This window comes from Festucalex cinctus, chromosome 14, assembly GCF_051991245.1.
Source record: "Festucalex cinctus isolate MCC-2025b chromosome 14, RoL_Fcin_1.0, whole genome shotgun sequence".
NCBI classification, from domain to species: domain Eukaryota; kingdom Metazoa; phylum Chordata; class Actinopteri; order Syngnathiformes; family Syngnathidae; genus Festucalex; species Festucalex cinctus.
This window is the reverse complement of record NC_135424.1, coordinates 12,914,368-12,940,771: the sequence shown is the minus strand read 5'-3', so window position 1 is coordinate 12,940,771 and position 26,404 is coordinate 12,914,368. Positions and strand designations below refer to the sequence as shown.

The 26,404-nt window shown below is 40.4% G+C and overlaps 1 protein-coding gene and 1 long non-coding RNA gene across 4 annotated transcripts in view; one reads left to right on the top strand and one right to left on the bottom strand.

Moving 5' to 3' along the window:
- smoc2 (SPARC related modular calcium binding 2) overlaps positions 1-25,788 on the top strand; it is a 35,119-nt gene extending 9,331 nt beyond the window's left edge. For 2 of the 3 annotated variants that reach the window (XM_077495726.1, XM_077495725.1), the window contains exons 4-14: positions 3,476-3,582; positions 3,721-3,820; positions 4,334-4,375; positions 7,658-7,705; positions 9,131-9,205; positions 13,596-13,782; positions 16,228-16,310; positions 22,163-22,262; positions 24,028-24,275; positions 24,452-24,489; positions 25,134-25,788. In XM_077495726.1, the coding sequence (XP_077351852.1) occupies positions 3,476-3,582; positions 3,721-3,820; positions 4,334-4,375; positions 7,658-7,705; positions 9,131-9,205; positions 13,596-13,782; positions 16,228-16,310; positions 22,163-22,262; positions 24,028-24,275; positions 24,452-24,489; positions 25,134-25,157 (1,052 nt within the window). In that variant the 3' untranslated portion in view covers positions 25,158-25,788. The remainder of the gene's footprint in view (positions 1-3,475; positions 3,583-3,720; positions 3,821-4,333; positions 4,376-7,657; positions 7,706-9,130; positions 9,206-13,595; positions 13,783-16,227; positions 16,311-22,162; positions 22,263-24,027; positions 24,276-24,451; positions 24,490-25,133) is intronic. The other variant, XM_077495724.1, reaches the window with a different exon arrangement.
- On the bottom strand, positions 11,772-13,112 carry LOC144001421 (uncharacterized). The gene is made up of 3 exons (XR_013278481.1): positions 12,852-13,112; positions 12,170-12,400; positions 11,772-11,896 (listed from the first exon to the last, which is right to left on the bottom strand). It is a non-coding gene; the product is annotated as an uncharacterized LOC144001421 (long non-coding RNA).
- Positions 25,789-26,404: the final 616 nt, after the last annotated feature.

The following is a 26,404-nucleotide window of genomic DNA, read 5'->3' as shown; positions in this document are numbered from 1 at the left end:
CCACTACCTTAAAGGAACACAAGACTTATGAAAAACTAACCAGCTATTCTGTGAAATGATTAATTTCAACACTTCCATGAAAAAAAATACCAATTTATGTTGAGCAATTATGATTTTATAGCATGATTTTATAGCAAGCGACATGTCGTGTGCTAAGCACGCTTTAGCTGACGTTTTATTGACCGTAGAAAGTTAAAAGTGGAAATGATATTGTCTGTGCGCTGTGAGATATCGGAATACGTATGCGGGAAGTTTAAGTTCCGCTCACTCATGAAAATGGGTTATCCTGAATGTTTCAGAAACATGAACTTTAACCCGAATATTGACTGACATGTAAACATATTCATGGGGGTTGTGCCAAACTTGTTAGTTGCCCTCATTGTGCTTTACGTCTGTCACATTACCATTTGAGAGTGTGGAAGTGTTTGGTGATATAAAGAAAGGTCTTGTTTGATAGAGAAGCATTTTGCACAATTGTCTGCCTTTGCTGGGTCTCTATGGCAACATGTCTTAGCAGACATCTGGATGTAGAGGACCGCGCCGACACACAGAATAGTGGATTCCAGCTAGGAAGCTGAAAGGGCCGAAAGTCCATGAAAGTCGTATTGTATGTGTCAAAAACATTGGTTCTATAAGAGTTTGGACCCCCCTCTGCTTGTGGATGTCAGGGGTGAAAGGAGCAGGAGCTACATTCATACTCCAAGGCAAAATGAGACAGAAGGCTCATCTGGTCTAAAAGCTCAAAGATGGTGAGAACGGTTTTACATTTGTTTTCTATAACCGAGCTGGAATGAATCAAGTGTCCTGTCATTTTTTCCATTCAGCCCTTTTAGGCTAAAGCCCCCTCAGAGACAGATGATGGTTTTGGGATTTTCCAGTAAATCTAACCTTAGAGCTGCTTAATTCCCAGTTTTCCTCCATCACCTTGCACTTCCTCACCAGTGGCAGTGACATACATGCAGACACGCGAGACAAAGATAAACTGGCACGCTCGGCTTCGTGCGTCAATTGGATGATCCATATTGGCTGCGTCAGCAATGTCAATAACTTGCAGCCGTGTGACCAAATGGGTACATTCTTCAAGCGTTGCGTGAGTCATTGTTTTGATGGGCTATGAACCTGCCAGACAGACGGGCACTGTGTGTCACACCAAGTTACCACTGAGGCGACGCTGAGAGTTTAAACAGATGGTGCAATTGGCCATCAAGATGAGTTGAAGTCATAGATGTTTTTGTGCCCTTTAAATCCATTAGCACCAATTAGAATATACTGATACCTGCTGTTGTTTACCTTTTTTGTACGAATAATCTTCAGATGTTTATCAGAAGTGGGCAGCACGGTGGGCGAGTGGTTAGCATATCTGCCTCACAGTTCTCCGGGCTCTGGAATTTGCATTTGGTTTTCTCCCACATTCCAAATTCAGGCATGTTAGGTTCATTATAACTCTAAAATCATCCTTTGGTGTGAATGGGATTGTGAACGGTTGTTTGTGTACTTGTATCCTGTGATTGGCTGGTGACCAGTCCAGGGTGTAGCTCACCTCTCTCCTAAAGTCACTTGGGGTTAGCATTGTTAGGATCTGGAGGTGGATCCCAAAAACGCACACAAATAAGATTTTAACTCTTTATTCGCATAACATCGAGAGGCGTGGAACTAACTTGACTGGACCAGAAACAACGAGAATGTATCAAGAATCAAGAGATGCTAAGATAACTGTGGAGGTGCGCAGAGGAACAGAAGAATAATCCGACGAAAACACACACTTCTGTGGCTAACAGGACTGACATGGATTTCTCTGATTGGCTTCTGACCAGATAACGAGATTAAAGATTCCTGACTTCACATAGCTTCTTACCAGTTGAAACTAGATGCCGGTTACATGCTGATTGCATCAGTTCAAAACGGGTACTTGACCACACAGTCATGACCCGAACATAACCCTTGCCCCAAACAAAACACAGACAAAATACAGTCATGACAAGCAATGGATGTTTTGGATGTTTAACAGAAATAATTGGTAAGTATATAACAAAGGTACCACTGATACTACAAGTCCCAGAATGCACTGCACAATGGCTGCTTTGTCATTAGGTACCTGTCTGCATGCCTAAAGGTTACTAGCCAATGTTAGCTTTCTGAGCTCTGTATTTGCTAGGATACAGTACCATTGATTTGTAAGCAGGGTTATGATTTTTGGATTTTTCATTCTAGTTAGTTTTTGCTTTACGTTTTTGCTTAAAAAAAAAATCAATTGGTTTTAATTAGTTTTGGAGCAAGTTTGTGTTTTTTTTTTTTTTTATGTTTCGTTGTACTCTTAGTTTATATAATACTATAGATTTAAAATAGATTTAAAAGTCACTAAGTATTGTGTAATATGCTACAGTTATCAAACATCAAATCACGGACCTTCATTCCTCTAAAGATGTACAATAATACCAAAATAAATATATGTAAAATGATCCCAGAACGCTCACATATGATATTAATTGACAAAAATGAAAATGAACATTTTGATAATTTTGCTAATTATATATAGTTAATGAATTTTATAAATGCAAGCTGTAGTTTCAGTTAGTTTTCATTTTATGAAGCATTATAATTTTGATGACATTATTATTTTATTTATTTATTTATGTATTTTTCAATTTTAGTTGTAATTTATTTATTTATTTATTTATTTATTTATTTTAGTTCTTGTTAAGTTAACATTGTTATATAAGTGATGGTTTATTGAGTCAATCATTACTGCTTATCCTCACCAGGATCACAGGTAAGCTGGAGCCTATCCCAGTTGACTCAGTAAGAGATGGCGTACAACCTGGACTAGTCACCAGCGAATCATAGGAAACATAATAAATTATTCATATTTTAGGGCCAAATTTAATCCCACCTTCATTACTTTTTCCCTTAAGTGAAGTTACTAGATGACTCTCGAGCTCATTTGACCAAAACTACGTCATTATAGGATCAATGATTGTCATTGTAATTATTGATATAATTGGGGTGAGGCCCCTTAACAAGTGAACGCATTTCTATTTACAACCCTTCAATTGAGTACATGATGAGATGGCGAGAGGCAGACGGAGGAAGGTTTAGGTTTGCCTTGTGCATCGTCAGCCCTTTTCTCCATTGACTGGAATGCTCTGCAAGACGTCTCCTTCCGTAATGGCTTTACCACCAGGCACCGTGCAGACCAGCATGGCGTGCTCCTAATAAGACTAGAAGAAGTGTTGGTTTTTATTCCCAGCCACACAAACGTCTGATATGCTGCTTCCGAAATGTCTTGAATTATTAGCCCCCCTTCTTCTAGCCCTCTACGTTTCGTTTTTTGTTTCATCATCATACGTGCGAGTCAGTATGTTGACTTTTTGAAAATACTGGGCCTGCAGCTGCGCAGCATATCGGGCTGTGGGTCGTATCATTGCTCTCCCTCTGTGATGTGTCATGATTTGTGGTGTTTCGTGGTTTTCCTCAGATACGTCCAGATGCGTAGCAGAGAAGAAGTACACAGAGCAGCAGGCCAAGAAGCTTTTCCCGCAGGTCTTTGTGCCAGTATGCAACCCCGATGGCACATACAGTGAGGTAACTAAAATAAATGTTAACTTTGGGATGTGACGGGAAGTTGCTGCGCAGCTTTTCTTCACATCTCAGCTGCTTTATTAAGCACAATATAAATGTGAAGTAGTATCACTTTCTATTTCTGTGTGAACTGCTTTACAGGTACAATGTCACAGCTACACTGGATACTGTTGGTGCGTCACTCCCAATGGCCGACCAATCAGTGGATCAGCTGTGGCCAATAAAAAGCCTCGATGCCAAGGTGGGCACAACTTATTCCCCCCTAAAAAGAGAAGGCCAGCTTACAAAGTTAGCCAAGCAACTAACCTAACCACACGTTTTGTATTGTTGCAACAAGTTACGTATTTATTAAGAAGCCTTTTAACCTTAAAGGTCACTGTACTTGTCGTCAAACTAAACAATTCCTGGTCCGATACTATCAAGGCGTCAATGCAGTTTTGAAATGCTGCTTTATGCCAACCACCATTTGTCTGACTAATTACTTCTTCATTATTTTTTTGGTTTGCCAAAAGATAAGGAACTTTTGTTTAGTCATGTGCAATTGCAAGACAATGTTTATTTTTATCTTGTACTGTGGTTCAATTATCGTGCTAGCTTGTTTTCTGCCAAAAACAAAAATATTCTAATCTAATCAAAGGTAGGTCTAGTAGCCTATAGTAGGAGTAGTAGTAGTAGTCTAGTAGCCTGTCATAAGTGATGACATTATGAAGAGTGTTTTGGAATATTTAATTAAATCCAAGGCTTTTCTTTTTAGGGTCAAAACAAGAGCGAGCAACCACAAGAGAGCCAGGAAAAGGTGAGAAGGCAAATTAAGACGTTGTCAAGTCATTGTTGTATTTTCCCCATCTCTAACCTCACTTTGAATAAAGATGCACCTTATTTTTAGATTTCTACAATCCCTGGAGCCGATCACGTTTTCGTCTATTATTAGTTTCTCTTTAACTCACCAAAAACACATTTACTGTTCCTGATTTTTTTATTTATTTATTTATTTATTTATTTATTTATTTATTTATTTATTTATTTATTTATTTATTTGTTTATTTATTTATTTTAATATTAGCTCCACAGCAAAGTGGTCACTGTTCTTTTTACTTTTCTTTTTTTTTCTTTTTTTCTTTTTTTATCAAATGCACACAGATTAAAATAGTCAGATTGGTATTTAGAAATTATCTGATCATCATGGCATAGACATAAATTATTGCTTTGGTTGCAAATATTTTGTTTGGTACTAGCAGACTATTGTTTTTGCTTCTGTTAGTGTTATTTCCTTGTTTAAAATGAAAGTCAAGTCAAAGATTTACTTTACAATCATGTGTTCTATGTTATCCTAACTCGTCTAAACATGGTATTCTGATTAATATTGTGATTGTGGAATATGGAGCAGAAAAATCCACCCGTTATTATTAATCTCAGGTGGTTGCCATTTTGTCTTGTACTGACACTTGCTGTCGACTGAAAATGGCACCACAGTGCCAAAGGCCTCTGGTAACAACCACAAAGGCTCATAAACTAAATGGACTTTTAAAATGAATAATAAATAAATAAAGACTGGGTTTGGTCATGTGACGTTCACGTGGCTGAGGCATTGTGTCGAAGTGTGTGTGTGTGTATTTTTATTTTTTTGCTTAACTCATGTTCTGCAACAAAATATTAATCAGAATACTGTGTTTAGTCTACTGGGGTGCATGGAACAATTTGTAAAGAACATTTTTTGACTTGACTTCCGCTTTCAGTGCGTAGCCGAACATAGGTCTGCTAGCTTAAAGCCTAACATACACCATAAACAAGCCAAGAGAAATTAGCATATTAGCTGTCACTTTGAACCATCAAACAGCTGCAACTTTAGTATTAACATGGAAGTAACGTATAAAAACAGAACATCCATCAGGCATACAGTCACTTTGAACAGTTTTTTTCTATAGCCGTTTGTGGTATGTATACTTTACAGTTTAAACTATGAGTATAGGCAATTCTAAACATTTTAAAGAAAAGGTCTTAATTGCTAACTCCCCCCCCCCCCCCCCAACCCCCCCCCCCCCACTATTGGCGACAGCGCACAATCCCTAGAATGGGTACTATATTTTTATTTATTTTTTCTGTAAGAGAACAATCGAACTGCTAGAATTTGGGTTTAGCTTTAGCATAGTTTGCTGACTTCTTCTTCTTGATATCATCAATAAACTCTATCTGCGTCACACTACTGCCACCATCAGGCTAAGGATTGCACAGCAGAAAGTGCACCACAGTATGTATAATTTGTGCAGTTTATAAACCAGAGCACTAAATCGGCTGTATTTTACAGTACACGTTATAAGTATTCCTGTGTGTCCATGCACACGTGTGCACCTTTTAAAACGTGTATGTGCAAGTGTGTTGGCCTGTATCTGTGTCATGCAGCTTTGGTCGCCTGTTAAGGCTTGCCGCTGCTTTATCAACCTGTAAGGGCCTGAAGGCTGTTATAAAATAAGCCTGTTAACTGAGTGAAACGTTTAAGCAGACATGTTTTGAGATAAGGTTGATGATGCTATTTGATAATTATTATTGTGCTCAAACATGATGTTGATTTAACCTGTCATCTCAACAAACCTAATTGATGATTTGATAAGTACTTCTATAATTCACTCTGCCTCGTTGAATTTTTCAGCTACAAAATGTTAACACTTTGTTGTTATTCTTCACCCTAATTGAACTTTCAACGTCTCGTATTCTCCAGCAACCGCAAGTTTCCTTTCCAGCTCCCCTCAAAAATATCTTGCGCTTCATTTCGGTTCATCTGTCTAACTGATGAATTGAATGATTTGAAAAATATGTACTGTAATTTGAGGGTTTACAATTGATTCGCGGTGTTATTGCGTGTGTCAGTGTTTGTTTGGATTGGCATGCTTGACTGCACCGATCTCAGTGCAACAAAGTGTGCATGTAATTATTGAAGGGGTTGTTGTAATTGGGGTCCATCTGTGCTTGCGCCGCTAATTATATTTACATGAATGGGGAATGCAAAATTTGAAAGTGGGAGAGGGGGGGGATTAGTTGGGGGAGTCTGTGTGAATTTCTGGTGCGTCTACACTGAAAATAGAAGTAATTGCAACAATATATTCATTGTGGAATCCTCAAGTACTTTTATTGTCAAGGCATTGAAGCATCATTAAAACACAAAATGTCTTACCATAAACCCTTCTCTGGTGCTTAACTTGACAGATTCATTCACATGCTGGAAACATCTGCAGCTTATGACTGGCAAAAAGCAGTAAATCTAATGCTTGTAAGACCACAAATTGCCCAGGGGTTTCCTGGCAGATGCGAAAAGAGGTGTTGCAGTCATGTAAAAGGCAGCAAAGTAAAGATAGGCCATTAGTGGTTCATCATAAATCCAAATCATAAATGCGCTTTTTCAGATGGCATTTCAAACGCTTGCTCATGCTGCAACTCACAACGACGTCGTTTTATCCACCAATTAAGAAGATGAATGGCTGGTGTAACAAAGTCACACTCAATGGAAGAATACATTGTTTAAAGAAAGACATTGACCTTTAATCCTTGTTTGTGGAGCCATCCATTTGATTTGTCCCGACTCACGCACTCAACAGCTTGACTTTGGGAGAATGAGTGACCTGCAGTGAGGTTAACCACACCTACGGCCTTGGCTTCACCCCGAGAGACTCCAAACCTCCGTCCCCGTCCTCTTCTTACCGCAAATCAAACAAACACGCACCAAACAAACATTGAGCTGAATTCTCCCACAGTTCATTGTTTTGTCTCTAACTTGGCCACTGCATTCTTCGACACTTGTGTCTCTTCCACCTTTATTTATGCTTGGAATAAAAAGCACAGCAAGGACAACTGGAGAAGTTATGTTCATTCATTATAATTATGTCCCATGGGAGTATATGACCACTATCTTCTTTTACTTCCCTCACTGAAACTTCACTCTCTCACACTTTCTTTTCTCTCACATCAATTTCTGCCTCCACTTAACCGGGCAACGTGCAAATCTTACAAAAATGATGTATCATTTTTATCTAGTTTACGCTTGTAATTGTAGTCTCTTTGCAAATATTCTCCATTCTGAATGCAGATGAGACTGGCTTAGTGGTGGATCCACAACCCCCCGCAGATGAAGAAGGTGAGTCTCTATCTCGTCTCACTCGTTCATCATCCTTCATAAAAAACAAATCCTGAAAATAGATGAATTGATGGAAGGTGGCCTCAGGCTCACCTGTGTGGAGTTTGCACATTCTCCACATGCTTGAGTGGGTTTTCTATTGTATCCCAAAACATGCATCATAAATGAAGACTCGAAAGTGAGAACGAAAGTGTGCTGTAATTGGCTGGCCACCAGACTCTTGCCCAAAGTTAGAAGGGATAGGCCCTAGCTCATACTACAAAAAGTAGCATAGAAAATAGATTGATTTTATGGCTATTAATACTTGTTTCGTGTTTTCTGTGCCCCACTAGTGTAAAAATTGTATTCTGATTAATACTGTGTTTGTGGAACAAAGTAAGTAAGTGAAAATCCCTTGGCCCCCCCTCCATCTCAGGGAGCAGCCATTTTGCCACTTGCTGTAAACTGAAGGTGACATCACAGTTATTCGAACCGTAGGTATCCACCAATCAGGGCTAACCAGTTTTCTGACTTTGGTCATGTGACTTTTGCAAGCTGCGTCGTGTTTGGTCATTACCTGAGCAACTGTGATGTCATTTTCAGTCGACAAGTGGCAAAATGGCCGCCCTCTGAGATGGATAAAAATCAGTGGATTTTTACATTTTAATCCATTTAGTACATATGCTCCTTCATCAACTTGCGAATGTCACGTGGCCAAACCCTGAAAACAGGTGAGCCGTGATTGGTCGTTATCTGAGCCATGAGCAACTGTGATTTCATTTGTAGCCGGCAGCAAGTGGCAAAATGGTCGCCCCCTGAGATGGATAATAATGGGTGGATTTTGTCACTAATTCATATTCCACAAATGCAATATTAATCAGAATGCCATGTTTAGACTAGTGGAGATGCATAGAATATATTACTGTAAAAAAAAAAAAAAAAAAAAAAAAAAAAAAAAAAAAAAACATTTTTGGGTTGACTCCCACTTTAAACATTGGCAGCTGTGACCACAGTATTCTATAGCAAATGCACATTAATTATAGTTGACATTATTATTTTTATTGCTGGATGTGGGAATTTCCAGATTAAAAAAAAAAACAGTAGCAGAGGAACTACTGTGTGACATTTTAACCTCTGCAGTCCCAAAATTGTATTTGATTTATTTCAAGTTCTTATTGTCTGAAGAAAGTATCATTTTCTAATAATGTGATCATCTAATGGCTTAATGACACTCACAGCCACAGTCCATAGTTTACCTAGCCCAGATTTTCCCTTTTCCGAAACCATATCTGTCAAATAGAGTTGACTTTTGCAATTTGAGATCTGACAACCTTGATGTGATTTTTACAGTCTGTGAGTTTTGGACGCACCGCATTTTGGCTCAGATGATGTATGGACTGTGTTTTCAATTGATGCTAATAAAGCTGTCATGGTGATTTCTTTCAGACATCATTTCCCAGTACCCCACTCTGTGGACGGAGCAGGTCCGCAGCCGGCAGAACAATAGAACCAGAGCTCCATGTGAGTTAGAATCTTTTTTTCATGATGATTGGGTGTTTGCAGACCTCAACTTAAAGCAGGCTTTGTGTTTTCCTGCAGACTTTAGAGAGCAATCATGGTTTGTGGCTACTCCTCAATTCAGATGAGGGTCGGGGGGGGTGCTGGTGTTGCCAGTACATCTTGGTGTTGGGAAGTACATGATGCTTCGGGGATCTGGTTCACTGTGGTTCTTTTTGTTGCACACTATTCGTAATTATCAGCACATGGCACAAACACAGGATCTCCTATTCTTTTGGCTTGATCTGTGCTGTTCTTTGACTCACGTTGCACGTTGATCTCAACACACAGATCAGTTACCCTTTGCTCTTTGGGGATTTGTGTTTCTTCCTGCATAAAACATTCATCTCGGCTGAAAAGCCAGCGTGCATGAGTGCATTTGTGTATGAATTCCATTATCATAATTTAAAACCAATAATAAAAAAAAAAAAGCATGAGAAATGCTGGAATGATGGTTTTGATTAACATGCACTCTTTGGGGTATTGAGCGGGGAAAGAAGGAAAAACAGCTCAACAAAGAGAGCCCATATGGAGGTAGTGGAGCGAGGAGAGTCCTTTAAGAAAAGCAGGGAGGCGTTTCATTCAGTCTCTTTTGCGTGTGCAAAGATATCTTATTAAAATAAACAAAGAAAAGAGATATCCATAATCCTGCCGTTGTTTCCGATCCTTGAACGAATCAGAAATAAAGCCGCCGTGGCCGGAGGGGATCGGCTAGCTAACGCTAAATAGATCCTGCTGGGGCTTTGCAAGAAGCACGTCTTTTATCCGAGGGAGATTTTTCTGTAGGAAGGAATAAAACACAGTGAAGCACTCCATTTTCTTTGGGAATTGTGAACATGTAAATAAATATCTCTGTGCCGGCTGTACAATAGGTCGCTTGCACATCGTAATGCATCATGGGAGTTTTTCCTTCGGGCGCCATATTGGGTGTCCGCCGGTTCACAAGGTACACGCGAGTTACACGGTAGAGCTTATCAACCTGATGTAATTTTCGCAGTATTTTCACGATTTACCGGAAGATCAAAAACAACGATACAGGCAGAAGGTGTCTCTGTGTGGCGGGATTGATCCTAATTACGTCCTGACCAAGGGTGATTTTTTTTTTTGACGGAGAAAGCTTGCTGGCCAAATGTGACATCTCTGGACATCTTTCCCTACCTCGTGTTGACAACATGCTCCATAACACGCCAACAAATCCCTGGAGGCTTACAATTATTTTGTAAGCGGGTGGATACAGAGTGTAAACTTTAACATCGCATCAGAAGAAACGGTTGCTGTTGCACGTAAGTAAACCACATGGTGTTGGTAATTCTGCACACAAAAATGTTGATTTGTTCTCAGGCTTCCTGTTATCATTGTGTTTACATGCACAGCTAGGTTTACCTGATGTGGTTTTTCTAACAATTTTATAACAGGCAAATATGGCAGAGCGTATAAGAATAAAAAGTAACTATGCACAGCCTCCCCGTGGCTTAATTAAATTTAATGCTACCCTTTCACTAGTTACATGTTACTTAATCAACTTATTCTAAATGGTTAAGGTTAACCACTCTCAGAGGACGTATTTTTCGTTTCAGTTTCCAGTACAATAAAACGTGTTCATGGTAACTACTGAGCATACTGACAGCTTTTCTTATGATCTCACGGTTAAGGAGGCTGTCACAACACCCAATTTCTGTCTGGTGCCAGATGGCAACAATTCCCATCACTTGTCACGACAACACCAATATTATTACCAGGTATGTATGGCTTTACTTTTTGTAGTTTCTTATTTAATTCTATGTTTCATATTTTCATTACAATGTTTGTAATATTTTCAGATTCAGGCACAGATGAGTTTAACTGGACGGACTTCTGCGACTTTGTGGTGTGGACAAAGTGTGATTGAGCGAGTCCACCCAGATCGCTCGTTTTGGCCAGTTGGAAAAGCCAGAGTTTTTTTTTCCCAAAATCCCCTCCTTACCTGAACTGCTCGGGAGAGCATTTACTAGATCAGCAGTGGACTTCCAGTGTTCCTGCTCAGCCGCTGTCACCTACCACCTGCTCATGTACTTCAAAGATGCGGAATAAAGTAGTTTTTTGTGCTGCAGCAGATTGTAAAATCAAATGATATCACTTGAAGTGTGCCAATCTAGACTGCCAAAAGGACAGTGGTTTTGTGACAAGTGTGAAACAAGGATTATTGGGAAAACTGTAACACAGTACTGGTACTTGTCTTACATTAAACAAATTTAAAAGAGAGCAACTTTTTCCTCTGTACATAGCATAATGAAAGTCATTGCGTACCCCATCATCATTACATCATACCGTCATCTCAGGATGGTAGGCACCTGTGCTAAAATAAACTACATTAATTAACAGTTCAATTTTTAACCCTGAAATTACTACATCTAATCATTATTCACTTCATTTTTTGTGCTTTTAGAAATAGAGATTTATGCCATTACTTTAAGAGGGACCATATTGCACATTGAGTCAAATCCTGTCATTTGTATTATGTATAGCTTTGTAAACAAACCCAACAATAGAATTTGTATAAACGATGCCTTTATTAGCGCCAAACAAACAGTCGCATGTTGTCCTCCTCCAATGCTTTGATGCTCGCCTTCGTTTCCATCATGTCATTGGCAATCAAGTCGGTGTGGCATGAGATCCCTAAAGAAAAAAATAAAGAAAAAAAATCACAAAAAAATACGGTACCAGTAATAGGTTTAATATAGTAAAGTAGTATAGTTTTTTTGTCAGTGTAAAAGAAATGTACACATTTTGTTGCATTTTTTAATGTATGAACATTGCTACAGGCAAATACTTATTTCTATAAACACTTCCAAATGTCTCTAAAATATAAGGTGCGTGTACACACACAAACAAACACATACATTCACTCATGCATACAATATATCATGTAATGAATTCTGAGTGGCATACCAGAGTCAATGATGTCAGCAGTACTTGAGGGTACAGGTTACTGGAGCCATCTGGCTGCATAACTGCAACAATCTCTGCCACTTCGAGTCGTCTTTTCTTTGCTTGTCTCTCCTGTGCACGTTCATATCTTGGCACCGACTGGGCTGAGACATAGATGTTGTAACTTGGGACCCAACTTTAATGTTGGAGCCCAGTCGGGATGATTGGACAGAAAAACGGGCGCAGGGCGACCTGTTAAAATAAACATAAAATAAACAAATATATAAACAAATAAAATATGGAAAGACTGGTTATTTTACCGCAGTAGGGTGGCCGTGAATAAGTTCTTTAGCATGATGTGTAGGCTACCGGGGATCTGTTTTCTTGCATCACCCCCGGGGGTCTGTTTTCTTGCATCAGCCCCTTCTGTCTCTTTTTTTTCCAAGTTTACATTTTGCCACCAAAAAACATGTTATCGGCATTAAAAGCCCAAGACTAATCAATCCAATTTCAGCAGTAAACACTTTGCACTGGCACTACTTGGGTGAAAATGTTCGATGTTAGCTTTCGGCTAACGTCCGCTAGCCAGCTTGTACTACCGAACTTGCTTGCTCATGAATCCAAAACATAAGCAACTTGCCCATATATGGGCGGTCGAAACGTTATTAATCCTCATGCATTAAATAAAGGTAAACAAGCTTACCGCTCACAAAGTGATCGCTGCACACACGAGCCCAAAGTAACGACTTCCCTCCGGAGTCCGCACTCCTCTGTCTCCAGGCCCTGGTTCCTAATTATTTTCGGAATTCGGAAAAAAGACCGACCATTTTCCCCCTTGGCTTTGTTCGAACAGCCAACGATGCAGCAACAATGTACCATTTTAAACGCAGAAAACAAACGTGATAGATACGTGTTAGACCGAATCGCTACGTAAATGGAGGCCACCCAGCATGGCGACTACGAGAAATCCGAGGCGGAAGTGACGACATGTGCAAGCGACCTATACTGCAGTAGGGTGTCAATATGTGTGGGTGTGTGAAGGCGAAGGCCCTCTCTTTCTGTCATATACATCCATGGAGGACGGCTGAGTTTTTAAATATTTACTTAACTTGTGGCATGGGGTGCTGCGCTCGTGTGTCATTAGCCCGTTAATGTCCGTAAACAGTGCCACAGGGGGCTGATATAGCAGTCTACACACCCCGTCTCTCAGCACTCAACCGCCACTGCTTTTCTTCCAGTGCCTCAACTTTTACTGTTTCTCCCCTCCAATATCTGAGAAAGCTACCTACTCTATGTTTTGACTTGTTACATTATGTTTAAAATTGTGTCAAGCAGATGTGGTTAGACTAAATTCATGCTTTAAACTCCCCATTGCATCCATGTGAACCCGCAATTACATGAAAATGCGTTTGTGTGACAATAATGCCTCTGTGATCTGGCTCGCCAGCCTCATCGTGTGACCAGGAACAGCAGTCTGCTCAAGAGGAAGCAAAACAGCACAAGAATGACGCTGTATTTGTTCCGGATTGTGGCCAAGGCGGATTGTACAAGCCGGTGCAGTGCCATCCCTCTACTGGCTACTGCTGGTGTGTCTTGGTGGACACTGGACGGCCCATACCTGGTACCTCCACCAGGTAGGGCACTGCCTTAAGAACGGTTGTTTGATTTTATATTGAGCGAGGAACTGATTTAGTCCTGACCATGTCTAATGCCTTGACCCAGTCTCAACTACTTTCTTTACAAAACTGTGCTTATAACTTGAACTTTGTTTAGGATATGATGTACAGTGGAACTAATCTGTTTTGTGACTAAGTTAATCTTTTTCATTGAAATGAATTGGAATTAATTTAATATGTTCCAGTCTAGGGTGGCATGGTGGATGACTGGTTAGCACATCCGCCTCCCAGTACTGAGGACTCAGGTTCGAGTCCAGGCTCCGGCCTTCCTGGGTGGAGTTTGCATGTTCTCCCCATACCTGCGTGGGTCTTCTCCGGGTACTCCGGTCTCCTCCCACATTCTAAAGACATGCATGGCAGGTTAATTGGGCGCTCCGAATTGTCCCTAGTGTGTTTGTGTGCGTGGATGGTTGTTCGTCTCTGTGTGCCCTGCGATTGACTGGCAACCAGTCCAGGGTGTCCCCCGCCTGCTGCCCAGAGCCAGCTGAGATAGGCTCCAGCACCCCCTGTGACCTTTGTGAGGAATAAGCGGTCCAAAAAATGGATGGATGGATGGATGGATGTGGTTCAACATGAATACAGTACAGATTCAAACAGAATTTGCTTCTCCCTCCCACTGCTCGCTGAATCAGTGGAGGCTGGTGTCTGTGGATCTCACTCTGCTTCATCTATCCTTCCCTCCTTCCTCTTTTTAGTTTTTCCTCTGGTCTCTTGAGATCTAATCTGTTGGAATTTCGAAGTTTCTATGGTTGGTGAAAGATGCTGGTTTTGGAGCCTTGTGGGTTGCAGCATGCAGGTGGCGTCTCGTTGGTGCTGAAGTTTACTTTCTTTCCTTTGATCTTTCCTCTGGTCTTCTGACCTTCTGAACTTCAAGACTTTGGTGAGACTGAAGTAACCGGTTAACGTGAAGGGTATGGGATTTTTATTAGGTTTCAGGTGAATTAATGAGCACAAATTCATACGCACACACAACCCCCCCCCCCCCCCCCCCCACACACACACACACACACCCACACACACACACACACACCCACACACACATGAAAAAAAAGAGAGCAATGATGATGATATGTTGAATCGGTAAGACTTCTGAATGCTGAGAAAAAAAAATGAATACAGTACATCATAGAAACAAGGGAAAACACATTTGGTTATGATGAAATCATAATGTTGTAGATCATACCAACAGAGACCATGACATTATTGAGAAAAGAAAGAATTGAGACGGAGACAAGACTATGACTTTTGGAGGGCAAGACTGGGACAAGACCAATTTTTTATATAAAAGGGAAGTCAACCTTAAACATTTCTTGACAATAATATGTAATATGTGACCATATAGTCTAAAAATGACATTCTGATTAATATTACCTGTCACATGGCCAAACCCTGAAAACAGGTGAGCCGTGATTGGTCGTTATCTGAGCCTTCAATTAGTGTCAATTAGTGTTCAAATAGTGTCTTCAATTTCCACAGAGTGAATTCTTAGACACCAACAACAAACAGACATGAAAATGTGAAAGTTATGAAGTGCCTTGTCCAAGTATTTGTTAGTTAGCAGGCTAATTCCTTGTTAATGTGTGACAATGTTATGTGAACTCTTTCACACTGGACCATTCCACTGTAACCATAGTGACACAAACCATTAAAAAAAAATGCATTGCATTTCCACCATTTCAACATGTTCTCCAATATCTAACTGGTTCTTCCTTGGCCAATGCAAAAAGTTTGGTTGAGTCGCTAGGCTGGTGCTAGATCCACTTTGCTAGAAGTTGTAAAACATGAATCAGAAAACAAGATTACATAATTTCTTCTCGAAACTGAGATCGTACCATTTTGAAATTATTTCTTGTATTTTTTGCTATGCTGCGCAACAGAATTTTGTGATCATGGTTATGTCGTTTGTGTAATGCTGCAAACTAACAGTGATGAACAAAAAACAACATATTGCGCTTAGGTGACTGTAAGTTTGTGGCATTGGAGCACTTGGTGCTGGTACATGGCTTGTTATCAGATGAAGAAGGATCCAGGCAAAGAGCCAGAGAGCACATTAGCACACGCGGAAGTATGGATTGTGACACTTCGCTTGACTTGTCCCAGGCCGGCTTTTGGCCCACTTGCAGAGCAGCCTGAGTGGGTCTCTGGCTCTCCGAGAAGAAACTCTGAAAGCTTCCTTGTGTCCCACGCTCCCCGTCTGCCTCTCTCCCTCTAAATTTCTCCTTGTTACCCTTTGCTGTCCTATTACCAGACCCTAAATCATTCCCCCATTTCGGATGTGTGTCAGGGCCTCCACTTTTCCACAACTATTTTAATCTCATAGTCTAAAGCAAATTTCACTGTTGCAAAGTCTCTCTTGGTCACATTGAGTGACATGAAATGATGAACCTGTTTCTTTTGCCCAAGGTATGAGCAGCCAAAGTGTGATGGCAACGCGAGGGCACATCCGACAAAACCAAAGGACCATTACAGAAGCAGACATCTTCAAGGTACGTCTCACAGGCGGGTGACTGGATTCCGTTTCTGTTTTTCTTCTCTGCTCAGACCAGATGGGGAAGTTTTTCAGTCATTGACCTCCAACTGCTGCCACCCTTCCAAGGTTGTGATAACAATGGAAGTGTATGTGTTTGCTGATATCATTAAGCAGTGTTGGTCAAGGAAGGACTTGATAAAGACTTGAGGATTGCCAGATACTGCCCTTCCATGACCAGTTAGCCAGGAGACAGAGACGAATCGGTGGGGATCCATCTCCACTGACATGTGGAGATGGAGGATAGCGGGATGAGGGTAGATAGGAGATGAGGAGAAGCAGCAGGGGAGAGAGTCGGAGATAATGGATCATGGGATATGAGGAATAGGCAAGCCTGACAACAGGATAGATAACTCAATTAAAGGTGAGGACGGGTCTTGAGCAAGTTGTCAGGCTGGCTTACTGGGAAAGTTTGAAAAATGGGGTATGCATTTTTATTCCTCCATTTCTTTGAAACCCTTTAGATTTCAGACTCAGGGAACTTCGGTTTGACTGTATTGTGTAAGTCAAGGGCATTCATGTTGGTATTCGAATTATTTAAAGCATTATAAAAAAAATAAAAAAAAAGTGAACTCAGTTAACACAGTTTGATTTACTCCTGAGGCAGCCATAACCTCTGCTCACGTGTGCAGCCAAGCTTGGAGAATATGGTTAGAATTAGGTGGAGGGATTAGGGTTAGCGTCCTCTTTACGGACTGGCCTACAGACTTTTTGTTTCAACAGCTGTATTTTACATTCAAGGTGTCAGGTTTGCGAAGTCAGGTTGAGGGAAGGTGGACCCAAATGCAGAAAAGCCGAGCGAGGAGGCAGAGGTGAAGTCCAAAAAGGGGGTTTCTTTAATACAACAAAAACAGGTGGTGAACTTGGTACTGACCGGCAAAACAAAAACAACATGGTCCAGAATAGAAAGAAACAAAGAGAGGCTTGACTTGATTTAACAGGTCATGGGGGAACTTGACAACAGGAACAATGGATTGACAAGGACAGACAGGAAACCAGAGACTAATGCTGCATTCGAGGAAAGTGGGAAGTCTGACTTTTCCGAGTTCAAACCAGGAAGTGTGTACGGGAACGCCCCCTTGAACTTGGAAATCCCACTTGCGAAGTCGGAGGGAAAAAAAAGGACCCCGACTCCACCGACTAGCTACAATGTGTCATCACTCTCCAATGGTGGCCCCTTTGGAAACACAATTTACTCGAGCATAAGACTAGACTAGCCCCGCAACCCTTGTGAGGAATAAGCGGTCACAAAAATGGATGAATGAATAAAACTAGATAGCTTTCTTCATTCATATATTGCCAACATAACTTCATGTAACACAACATATGTGATAGCATGCTGCTATCTCCCTGCATGAAATTATATAGTGAGCTACTGAACTGTGTGGAAATGCTTATGAAATAAATAATAAATAAGTAAATTAATTAATAAACAAAGATAAATAAATAAAGTAAAATTGCAAGAAGGCAAGTTTTCTGGAAGTCAATCTTTGTTTTGAGGACCAAAATAAAAAAAATAAAAAAAACAATTGATCACGAACCACCATTTTGTTTGTTTGTTTGTTTGTTTGTTTGTTTGTTTGTTTGTTGCTCAAACGCTTTTGCCAACCGGGATAAATCTGACTTCCAAACATCGTCAAATGTAGCATAAAAACACTAACGCTAATTGACATAACGAGACACACCTGGGCAAGACACAAGTGGCCGAGGCCACTGATTGGTTGACACACGAGGAAGGGCAGGCAAACACAGGTGGACATGATAAGGCTTGACGAGCACACAACGATAACAAAACAAAACACAGATCATGAGAGACTAAAAGAACGTGACAACAACAAACATAATCCAAACAAACTAAATCAAAACCATGAGACAAGGAATGCGTTTGGAAGTCTTTGAATCTAAAATATTATTCTCGTTTGATTATTTTACACTACCTCCAAGAGTTTACTTACCAGCTTCTTAAAATAATAGTAGAAAATTTTGAATAATCACAATTAATTATGGAAAACTGTGATTAATTAGGCTTTAAAAACTGTAATTACTTGACAACACTGCAAGTGTTATACTACACATTAATAAGATGCCGTAAAGAGCGTGTGCAAATTTACATAAATAGTTGTTTCAAAGTGTATATACTAGTGTTTATAGTGGGTGTCGGCTGTTTGGATTATGCGCCAACTGATGGATTTGTGCATAAACATTATCACTCATCCACGTGCAAAACATTATTTGTTATGTTTGGCCAGATTCCATTACCTTTCCCATAAATTGAAATTCATGTTGTTGCATTTAATTGTACGCCACATAACAAATTGCAGACAAAGTATAGCAATTACAGCTTTCAGGTGCATACAACCAAATCATAGTTGAAGGCGCCTGGCACTGTGAAAGTTACTTTTTTTTTTTTGTGGTAGTTTAGTAAACATGTTAATAATCCAGAAGCGAATGCACAGAGCTTCTACTGTTCTTCTCCAGTCCGAGTGTTTATGCAGCCGTGCTGCAGACCAGACGAGCACACTAGTTACAGGTGCTGCATTTGAGCAGCACAGCAACTCTGGCTCTGCTCACACATGACTTGTGTTGCCAAAAAATTGTTACGGGCTGTCATAGATGAATAGTGAATACGTCAGCAAACATCTTTGCTGATATGTGTGTGAAATGTTGCGAGACAGAGAACCTGCTCCCATTTTGAATTACACCTGGGCAATGTAAAAAAAAATAAATAAAAAAATAAATAAAAAAATAAATCCCAGCATCTTAATTTCTTTATGAGCTATTGCGTCAATGGTTGTAAAGCCGGTTACTGTATAAACCAGGCATAATTACAAATGTTGCCTTCACATCACTTCACTTTACAGGGCGAGATGCGAAAAAGGACCCCTGAAAGGAGTCAAAGTGGAAAGTAGCATATTTGACTTTCTTTCTCTCCACAGTGGGATCATGGGATACTTTTTGGGCAAGCACTGGGAGCTGCTGATGTGAGTGCTGACAGGGCTGTGCCCCATGTGGTTCCATAAAATAACATTGCTTCTCATTGAAAGCAACACACGGGCCCTTATTGGCCAAGCTTTCGCAGCACGCAGCAGCTTGATAAATGGAGGCATTGGAACAGACGCAGGAAATAAGCTCACAATTTGATGCGTTCTTGACTTGAACTGTCAAACATGGGCATTAAGGTACAATCATAAAAACAAACTCCAATTTGATTTGAAAGACAGCTGCTTAGGTAATGTTAGCCAGACATCTGCTGCAGATAGAGGCAGAACCTAAAAAGAGCCACAAATCTCACCTCCTGTGATAATGGTATAAAAATCACTGCATTTTCTGAAGTTTTTTTTTTTTTTCTTCTTTTTTTTGCTCAAACCGTAAACCCTGAATGCAAATATGCTGACTGTGTTAACAGTTTGGACATGTGTACACAGCAAAATCGCCAGTGTTAGATTTAACACCGAGAGAGTGTTAAATCTAACACTAGAAAAGTGTTGTTTTTTGTATTTCCACAGCAATGAGTGTAAATGTGACACTTTTCAAAGTGTTATTTTTGTCACACTCAAGCCCAATTCACACTGGCTGCGGAACGGACGCGGTGCGTTTTCCGTACGGTGGCCGTGCGGACGCCGCAAGGATAGAACGCATTCAAGTCTACGTGTCAATTCACACCAGCTGCGGTGCGGCGATGTGGAAGGTTTCCGCAAGCGTTCTATTTTTTCCGGACGTCGCATTCAGAATTTCATGAAGTTGAAGAAATTACACGAGCCGGACAGGAAATCGTGTGTCCCGCATCAAGGTCAATCCGGTATTTTCAAAATAAAACCGTTTGCGAACTTGTTTTTTTGGGAGGGAAGCTAGCTAGCTAGCTACATAGCATAAAATGAGTCGGACATTAAAAAATGAAAAAAATGAGCTCAGAGTAAATTAAACATGACAAAATAACACTGTTTAAACACAAAACGTATTTAACCATGGTAGAACAGCCATGGTAGAAGTCCCAGAAATAATGTCCAAAAAACATATCGATGTGACAACAGGCAAGCGTGGCTGTTGTTTACAAATAGGACTCTATATACACGGTTGTTATTGGGTGAAGCCCACGTGATCTTGTGGTCTGTCGGGAGCAGATTTCCGGACACGCAACGCACGCGGTTTGAATTGCAGTCCTTGAGGAAGCCGTGCGGAAGCCATACGGAAAACACAACGCGTCCTTTCCGCAGCCAGTGTGAATTGGGCTTCACACTTAACCAGTGTTACTCCACCACCGTAATCTACACTGGTAAACACTGAGTAGTATTGAACATATGCTACACTAACGTCAGTTTTAAACCTTTAATTTTGCCAAACTACATTAAACTTTTAAACAATTAAGAGTGTATTGCACTAGTCTCAGTTTTAAAAAATGACCTCAAATTACACTTTACTCTGGTAAATCGAACACCATTTATATAGCGTCTTTTCTCTGTACAAAGCGCTTTACATTTTGACTACTGATGACACGGCACCAGGAGCAACTTGGGGATACTTTGACGTAATTACACTGCCGGGGATCAAACCCAGACTTTCAGGGTTGGGAGATAACCACTCTACCACTGATCCACGCCGCCTCATCATCAACACAACTGGATGCATCCATCCATCCATTTTCTTGACCGCTTATTCCTCACAAGGGTCGCAGGGGGTGCTGGTGCCTATCTCAGCTGGCTCTGGGCAGTAGGCGGGGGACACCCTGGACTGGTTGCCAGCCAATCACAGGGCACACAGAGACGAACAACCATCCACACTCACACGCACACCTAGGGACAATTCGGAGCGCCCAATTAACCTGCCATGCATGTCTTTGGAATGTGGGAGGAGACCGGAGTACCCGGAGAAGACCCACGCGGGCACGGGGAGAACATGCAAACTCCACCCAGGAAGGTCCGAGCCTGGACTCGAACCGGAGACACAACTGGATGTATCACTGTTGAAATGTCGACAGCGCGCTGGAAACTTGGAACGTTTCTCCTTCACCGAGAGGTGTATCGGAGGCGTGGTGCTGAGTCGCCACCTGTTATAGAGGACCAAAGCATGCTATTATCTCCAACGCGGGAGAATCTGACCCCCCAGGCCTAAGCCATAAAAAGAGTAGCAGCGGAAAAGCAGTGGGGAGTCGGACTGTGAGAACGAGGAGTCGGACGAAGAATCCAAGAATTTTTCAGACTTTTGTAGCCTTCAGCTCTTCCACAAAAACGTATATGTCTCACTCTTAAAACTATATGGCCAAACAGACAATTACTATTATTAGGGTCATGTCACCCCAGGCCAACTTTAATTGTTTTCGTTTTTCTTCAGTTAATGTCCTTTTTTGTTACGTTTGTGGACTAGTTATGTTTCTTTTTTGGTTGATATTTGACATGATTCCAATTTCTAGTACTTGCCTCACTCCAGAGTGTGTTTGGTCTCCTGATGTCTCAGGTGGACTTACACATACAATGTTTCGGAACATCTTCAGTGTCCAGCTGTCAAAACCACTCAGGGGCCTCGAATGATTGGCATGTCTCCTCTTCCTCCTCCAGATGAGGGGCGGTCTGACACTTTATGAGAAGGACTTAAAGACAACTGTGAGAGATGTGTTTGGGTTTATTTTCCCCTCTGCTGTCTCACACGCTTAAAACCACACCGCCTGCTACATGACGTCCCTCCCCAAGCATTTATTAGGCCACCTATGATGGCAACATTCCTCACTCAAATGTTGTTGACGAGCGGGATCAGTTTCTGTGTTTGTAAGCATGATTTGTAAGCTTGTTCACTTCATCCTGTTGCCTTGTTTTCTAGGCTGTCCTGGTGCAAAGAAAACGGAGTTCCTGACAAGTGTTCTTGATGCGCTGTCGACAGACATGGTTCACGCCGTCACGGACCCAGCATCCGCCGGAAAGTATGTATGGTCAAGATGGCTTTATCTTCCACAAAATAATTTGGTGGAAAGCATCCTCTTCTGAGACTGATTTTGAAATCTATTAAATAGATACTAAGTAATTTATTCCAGGGTGTAACGAAAACTTTTTAGGACCTATGGTCCTCGGTGACACAACCTGAATTTGTACGCACATCGGAACATACAAAAATCTAAAATTAACCTATGACATCATAGTAGTAAATTCATAATCACAATAAATACTGCCATAAAGACCCTTCGAGGTTATAAATACAAAAATAATGAAATCAAAAATAGGAAGGACGGCGGTAAATGAACATGTCATCTAATATACTGCTGTCGTTCAAACCCAGGAAATGTCAATATGAGGACAATCACACATTTGAGGTGCCGTATAGATTAATAAAACAACATTTTACCACTCGCACTCACACAAAAACGCTCATGCTCACTAAAATGCCTCTCACACAACAAAAAAACCCTCTAACACATGTGAAAAGGCTCTCATATTCACCAAAAGCCCTCTTCCGAAAACAGCACTAAAAATCTCCCACGTACAATGGAAAAACAAAACACACCAAAAAAACCTTTGCGCTCACCATAAAATTCACACACACCCAACAAGCCCAACACATTAACAAAAAACTCACACATTCAAAACTTTTCTTAGTCAACAGTCACAAACCCTCAAAAACAAACTCCCTCTCACACACAGCCCAAAACTCTCACACAAACCAAAAAAACACTTAAATTCTCAAGTTTTTGGTATTCACCACAAACATTTACTAAAACACCAAAATCCCTCTCACACACAGCAAAAAAAAACAAAAAAAAACAGACACAACAAAAAAACTCGCAATTAAATTCTCAAGTTTTTGTTTTTCACCACAAACTTTTACTACAACACCAAAATCCCTCTCACACACTGCAAAAAAAACTCTCACACAAACCTAAAAAAACACACTTAAATTCTCAAGTTTTTGGTATTCACCACAAACATTTACTAAAACACCAAAATCCCTCTCACACACAGCAAAAAAAACAACAAAAACAGACACAAGAAAAAAACTCGCAATTAAAATCGCAAGTTTTTGTTATTCACCACAAACCTTTACTAAAACAACACCAAAACCCCTCTCACACTCTGAAAAACAATTCTTACACATCTTACACATACAAAAAAAAAACTACTACACATGATAACTCACACTAATAAAAAAAAAAACTCTCACACTTAATGTCACAAGTTTTCCTATTCACCAGAAACCCTTTTACTAAAACAACACCAAAACACTCTCATCCACAACAAAAAACTCTCACACAACCAAAAACTCTTACATAAATTCAGACTTAATGTCACAAGTTTCCTTATTCACCACAAACCCTCTTCCTAAAGCACCAAAATCCTCTCACATTAAGCAAATAAAGCTCACACCCACCAAAAAAACAACAACCAAAAAACCCAAAAAAACTTACACTCACAAAAAACAACAAAAAAACAACAACCCTCTCAACTTCATCAAAACGACTCCTCAAGGAGAGGAGCAGTGACTCTTCTTTAACTCTCTTAAATGAGAGATATGGTCACAACTCTCAACAGCATGGACGCACGTTTTCCTATGTCAAAATTTCGAGTTATATTACCTCAGGGCCATTCAGCTTTGAGAGATTCCGCTATAAATACATGTGTATGTACTACATACTGCATTACAACTGGCAAGCTGAGTCGTGATGTAGATACCAGTCTGATCATTTTATCTTCTAGGGTGGTGGAGCCCGACCCCAACCACACACTAGAGGAGAGGGTGGTCCACTGGTATTTTGGCCAGCTGGATAAAAACTCCAGCGGTGACATTGGAAAGAAGGAGATCAAGCCATTCAAACGCTTCCTGCGCAAGAAATCCAAACCCAAGAAGTGCGTCAAGAAGTTTGTGGAGTATTGCGACATCAGCAACGACAAAGCGCTGTCCCTGCAGGAGCTGATGGGCTGCTTGGGGGTGACCAAGGAAGAAGGTGAGCTGGGAAATACCACCGTGTAAATCATTGTGATAAGGCCTAGCAACAGTAACTAAGGGGATTGGAGGTTAGCGAAGGGTCAATTTGCACTTTGTGTAGGCGGAAGGATTTGACATGAAGTATTTCCTCCTTACAAATGCCATTTAAAGTTCCTGTCACTCTTTGTCTTACAGGGGCCAAAACAGGAGAAGGCTTATCTACCAGTAGACTTGTAAGTCGACTATTCATCTTGCCCCCAATTCCTTCCTCATATTAACACTAACCGTTTTTGACAGCTTAGGTCAGGAACATTTTATTTTATTTTTTTTTCCCCTAATGCATTGTTTGGTTATCATTCTATTGCTATAAAAACATGGAACCTACCAAAGGAAAGATTAGAGTCTCTTCTTTCATCAGGACAAGAAGTATATTTCTATCTGTTTCCATTTTGCAGCAATTAGCATTAGAATATAGCTAAGTTTCCTCATTATTCACAAACCTGTTGAAAACACTGGGGGTAAGTGCTTGTTTGCAACATGGCCCTGGTTGATCTCTGCTGCCACCTGCTGGCCGTTTTTTGTAATAACTACCATTGCTTTAAGCGACCTCTTCAGGTCAGAAGTTGCATCAAAGGCTTCTGTTTGCTCTAGAATAAAAAAATAAATAAATAAATAAAAAACGTATATATACGTTTTTGGGACCATAGCAATATTTAAACTAGAACGTGTTTATACATTTTTGGGAGCAAATGAGGTCATAAACAACCTTATGAGATTGTTGACAGATTAGGCACAAGTAGACAGTGGGTAAAAACAAATCTTGTTACAAAAAAAATCCATGCATCAAACTAATGTGATTTATCTTTGCCGTCATCAGCAATCCTCGAAGAAACAAGGCTAAAAGAGCACCGGAGGATCCCACTTCCGCACGGACATTCCGCCCTCACCATTCGGCAACAACGAAAACCATAGTATTTGCACTTTGTACTTTAAGGAAAATGTAAATTCACTTTGTAGAAATAAGGTATTTAAACAGACTGCTGAATCTGTGAATGTTGTAGTTAGCTTTTTTTGTGTCCTGACAAGCAAAAAAAAAAAAAAAAAAAAACGTTATTAACACATACAATGTATGTGTCCTTTGAGTGTCTGAGTTGTACAAGTTTTCATGTTTGATGTTTCATATTGTGCCCCTTTCTATGTGGACTTTTCCTCTTGTGTAAAAAGCTGTAGTTTTCTCGCAGGTTACAAATTCATTTGGAAGGTAATATCTTTTCCTGTGTCATTAACGGCAGCTTGTTTCAAACACTAACCATGAGAAACATGCTGCACATTCCCATGTATTCTTGTTTATTAGAAATAAAGAACTGTTTTATACATATTTTGTTTGTGTGCATGTCTGGCCGACTGCTAATTACATTGGGTAATGTTTTTGTGTGTGTGTCAATCTAATATAATTAGACTTCTTGACTTTATTTACCTCTGTAACATAATTGCTATGTTTTTGATGCCGCGTGTTCTATTCAATAAAACACCTTGTTGACACAGTCCTGAGAAGCCAAGTGTTAGTCATACATAGCAAAGGTCGTGTATCATCCTACTTTCCAACAGCTTGCCAATTCCCCCAAGGCAACATTTTAGAATTGAAAAGGAAAAAAAAAAAATTCTGTGCTCATCACAGGTTTCCAATGTAAATTGAGGATAGATGGATGGACCAATCCTAATAGGGTAATAAGTGCCCATTTAAAATATGATGCATGACCCAGCGTGTGTGAGTGAATGTGTGTATTTGCATAAGATTTACTTACATGCAAGTGGTTGAATGGGCTCTTTCTTAAAGAAGAACAGTCAGCTCAGAGCAGTCATGACATATTACACTGTGGGACATTGTTCCAACCTGATTATGTGAGGCTGCTAAGTGCTAAACTGGGACTTTTCACACAGAAAGTCTTCTATAGGTGAGTCAATGACCTCAGACTGACCTGTTCAGTCGTCTTTAGCATCTCATTTTTGATAAACAAAGTAGTCTTCTTTCTGTGTTATAATCCGACCCAGTGATCTTCGTTGAGATGGGAGATTAGTTATTTTATTATTAGTTAACCTATGGACTCCTTAAGAACTTTATCAAGCCTCAAAAAACAAATCCAATTA